The sequence below is a fragment of the Uranotaenia lowii genome, chromosome 3, assembly GCF_029784155.1.
Source record: "Uranotaenia lowii strain MFRU-FL chromosome 3, ASM2978415v1, whole genome shotgun sequence".
Classification (NCBI taxonomy): Eukaryota; Metazoa; Arthropoda; class Insecta; order Diptera; family Culicidae; genus Uranotaenia; species Uranotaenia lowii.
Genome location: NC_073693.1, coordinates 71,947,228 through 71,950,722, shown reverse-complemented (window position 1 = coordinate 71,950,722; position 3,495 = coordinate 71,947,228). Strand labels below are relative to the sequence as shown.

The window sequence follows — 3,495 nt, the reverse complement described above, 5'->3', positions numbered from 1 at the left end:
CATTATTGGGTGTCCACGTCAACTTTTTAAATCTGCATCTTTATCCATTCAAATAACTTCCAACCAATCTTTACTTAAGACTTCTTAAATGTTTAAATTGTGACCTCAATTTCAGTTTCCAAAATCCTTCAGAACCAAGAACTTCTCCAAGACCGAACATACCTACCTAAACATTTCAAATGATTTCTTAAGCATTTAGCGAGCTGTTATTGTTGTTGTTGATTTTGGCTTGTTCCGAAAAACAAATTTGTTTCGAAAAACTTTTGCTCGAGATTTATTTTTCTTAATACGCAAACAAGCACCACCTGTCGATATTCACAACAGGTTCTTGACAGAGTAAGAGAGTGGGGACACTTGAGAAAAAATAAACCAGAACGAGTACCAGATACTTTCATTCCCTTGGTGAGGCGTGAGGTTAAGATGAAGGGAAAAGATCCCTTCCGTCTGTGTATCATCATTCTACAGCAGGATAGGATAGAAGAAATATATAAGTTTAAACTAAGTAATGTAAGCAATGTAAGAGCAACCAGCAAACTTGAAGGCGCATCCCACACGAAGCAAGTAAGCAAACATCAAGCCGAGCTGAGAGAAAGTGTTAGTGGGTGGAACTGGAGCAGCAACGAATAGAAAAAGAAAAGGTTGCAGCAGGAAAACTTCCGGGTGACAAATTTTACGACAACATTTTCATGACACTGGTTTTTCACACTCAACTAGCAGCAGTTCTGAGGGAATTTTTCAGGCGAGGGAGTTTTGAGGATATGAAGAAAAAACCGAACTTTGAAAAACCATCGGTTGGAAAATTGAAAACTTGTAAATCAGCTTTCTGAGAGAGGGTGTTTGCCCTTTTTCATTTTATTTCCTTGTGGAAGATGTGGGTGTTTAGGGGTCTGAAAGGGTCTTTGGATTCAAGTTTTTCCAAGAGACCTGGAATGGAACTTTTCCGAGAAGATCGAGGGGAAAAGTTGATATGTTTCTTTTCGAGTCGCACCAAGTGCGCCTGCATGTATGCAACCGGAAAAAGGGGTCGAACCGGCTGGGAAAATTGCTTGTTTCGAGTAATTCCAATCGAATTTCTGGCACCATATATTCGGTGTAGTGATTTGGTACTCGACCGAGAATCGGGAAAACATCATTTTGGCGGTTGAGTACTTTTGCGAACTGTAAAAATTGAAAAGTTTCTTGAATGCATCGATAAGCTTCACCTATCCATAGGATTGAAATGTTGCATACAGATTTTTCTTCACGTAGTGGATCTAAAAACTTCCCAAGAGGATTTTTTATTCAATAGGAAACCCATTTATCACAAATGTGTCAGATTTTCTATCATTCAAAGGGGATTGTTTCCCAAGTTTTGTAGTTAATGGAAAAAAAATCATTTTTTTTTTCTTGTAGACCCATTCAAATCAACTATGCGTCATTAATGTGTACCAAAACAATCAGTTTTTTTTTCGTATGTTTGCCTTTGCCACCTTTCCTCGATTCCACCCAAAGGCAGAGGCCTGATTGTTCATTATTCAGCGGGGACAACGATTTGTCTCATCTCCCCAAATTGACAGGGCCCGGTGATGAAAACATGTCACAAACAGAGCAATGACAATCCGTTGTTAGCAGCAAATAAATTGAAGGCCATACAGCCCAGCCATTCGCCCAGAAACATCCAGGGAATTCAGGTTTTCCTGTTTTGGTTGCTTGGTGAGAGTTTCCTCATCTGGATCGGCATGTTTCTGATTTTATCGTTTTCCTTTTCCACTTTTTCCCACAAAAACATTCAATCATATACCGATCATTGAAAGGAATATGCCGGAAAATCGATTGCCTTCCTGGAAAAAACTTCAACTGAGTGAATTTCACCTTAAACATATATAATGCTTATCCTTCAGACAGAAGTTTTAGCTCTCTAAATTCGAGTTCACAAACGTCAAAATTAACCAATTAATCTCATTGACAAAATTGACAAAATTGACAAAATTGACAAAATTGACAAAATTGACAAAAATTGACAAAATTGACAAAATTGAGACAAAATTGACAAAATTGACAAAATTGACAAAATTGACAAAATTGACAAAATTGACAAAATTGACAAAATTTGACAAAAATTGACAAAATTGACAAAATTGACAAAATTGACAAAATTGACAAATTTGACAAAATTTGACAAAATTGACAAAATTGACAAAATTGACAAAATTGAAAAAATTTGAAAAAATTGACAAAATTGACAAATTGACAATTGACAAAATTGACAAAATTGACAAAATTGACAAAATTGACAAAATTGACAAAATTGACAAAATTGACAAAATTGACAAAATTGACAAAATTGACAAAAATGACAAAATTGACAAAAATTGACAAAATTGACAAAATTGACAAAATTGACAGAATTGACAAAATTGAAAAAATTGACAAAATTGACAAAACTGAAAAAAATTGACAAAATTGACAAAAATTGACAAAATTGACAAAATTGGACAAAATGGACAAAAATTGACAAAATTGACAAAATTGACAAAATTGACAAAAATTGACAAAATAGACAAAATTGACAAAATTGACAAAATTGACAAAAATGACAAAATTGACAAAATTGACAAATGAAAATTGACAAAATTGACAAAATTGACAAAATTGACAAAATTGACAAAAATTGACAAAATTGACAAAATTGACAAAATTGACAAAAATTGACAAAATTGACAAAATTGACAAAATTTGACAAAATTGACAAAATTGACAAAATTGACAAAATTGACAAAATGACAAAATTGACAAAAATTGACAAAATTGACAAAATTGACAAAATTGACAAAATTGACAAAATTGACAAAATTGACAAAATTGACAAAATTGACAAAATTGACAAAATTGACAAAATTGACAAAATTGACAAAATTTGACAAAATTGACAGAATTGACAAAATTGGACAAAATTGACAAAATTGACAAAATTGACAAAATTGACAAAATTGACAAAATTTACAAAATTTACAAAATTGACAAAATTGACAAAATGGACAAAATTGACAAAATTGACAAAATTGACAAAATTGACAAAATCGACAAAATTGACAAAATTGACCAAATTGACAAAATTGACCAAATTGACCAAAATTGACCAAATTGACCAAATTGACAAAATTAACAAAATTGACAAAATTAACAAAATTGACATAATTCATATAAAGAAAAACGATATAAATTATTTTAAAGAAATTTTAGAAGTTATTGGTTATCAATCGAAATTTCTCAAATTGCTAAATTAAGCAGTTTTAATCATCTGTGAAAAAAAAATTGTTTTATTCTGTTCACCCTTTTTTTGATTTCAAACCTAACATTTTCCACAAAAAAAATTCATTTTTCCCACTGATATGCAGAAATTTTAAATCGATTTACATCAATTGTTATTACCACTTAAAAGTGGTCAAAATTTCTTTAAAAAATCCAAAATAGTTCGTTTTAAGTTTTCTTTTTTTTTAATTGATTTTTTTCTAA

General features: G+C 31.4%; 1 protein-coding gene across 1 annotated transcript in view; it reads left to right on the top strand.

Annotated features, from left to right (window-relative positions):
- The first annotated feature begins 420 nt into the window (after positions 1–420).
- The window catches only part of LOC129752286 (phenoloxidase-activating factor 2-like), a 4,922-nt gene continuing 1,847 nt past the window's right edge, over positions 421–3,495 (top strand). Inside the window, exon 1 of the mRNA XM_055748073.1 lies at positions 421–561. Within this exon, the coding sequence (XP_055604048.1) occupies positions 421–561 (141 nt within the window). The remainder of the gene's footprint in view (positions 562–3,495) is intronic.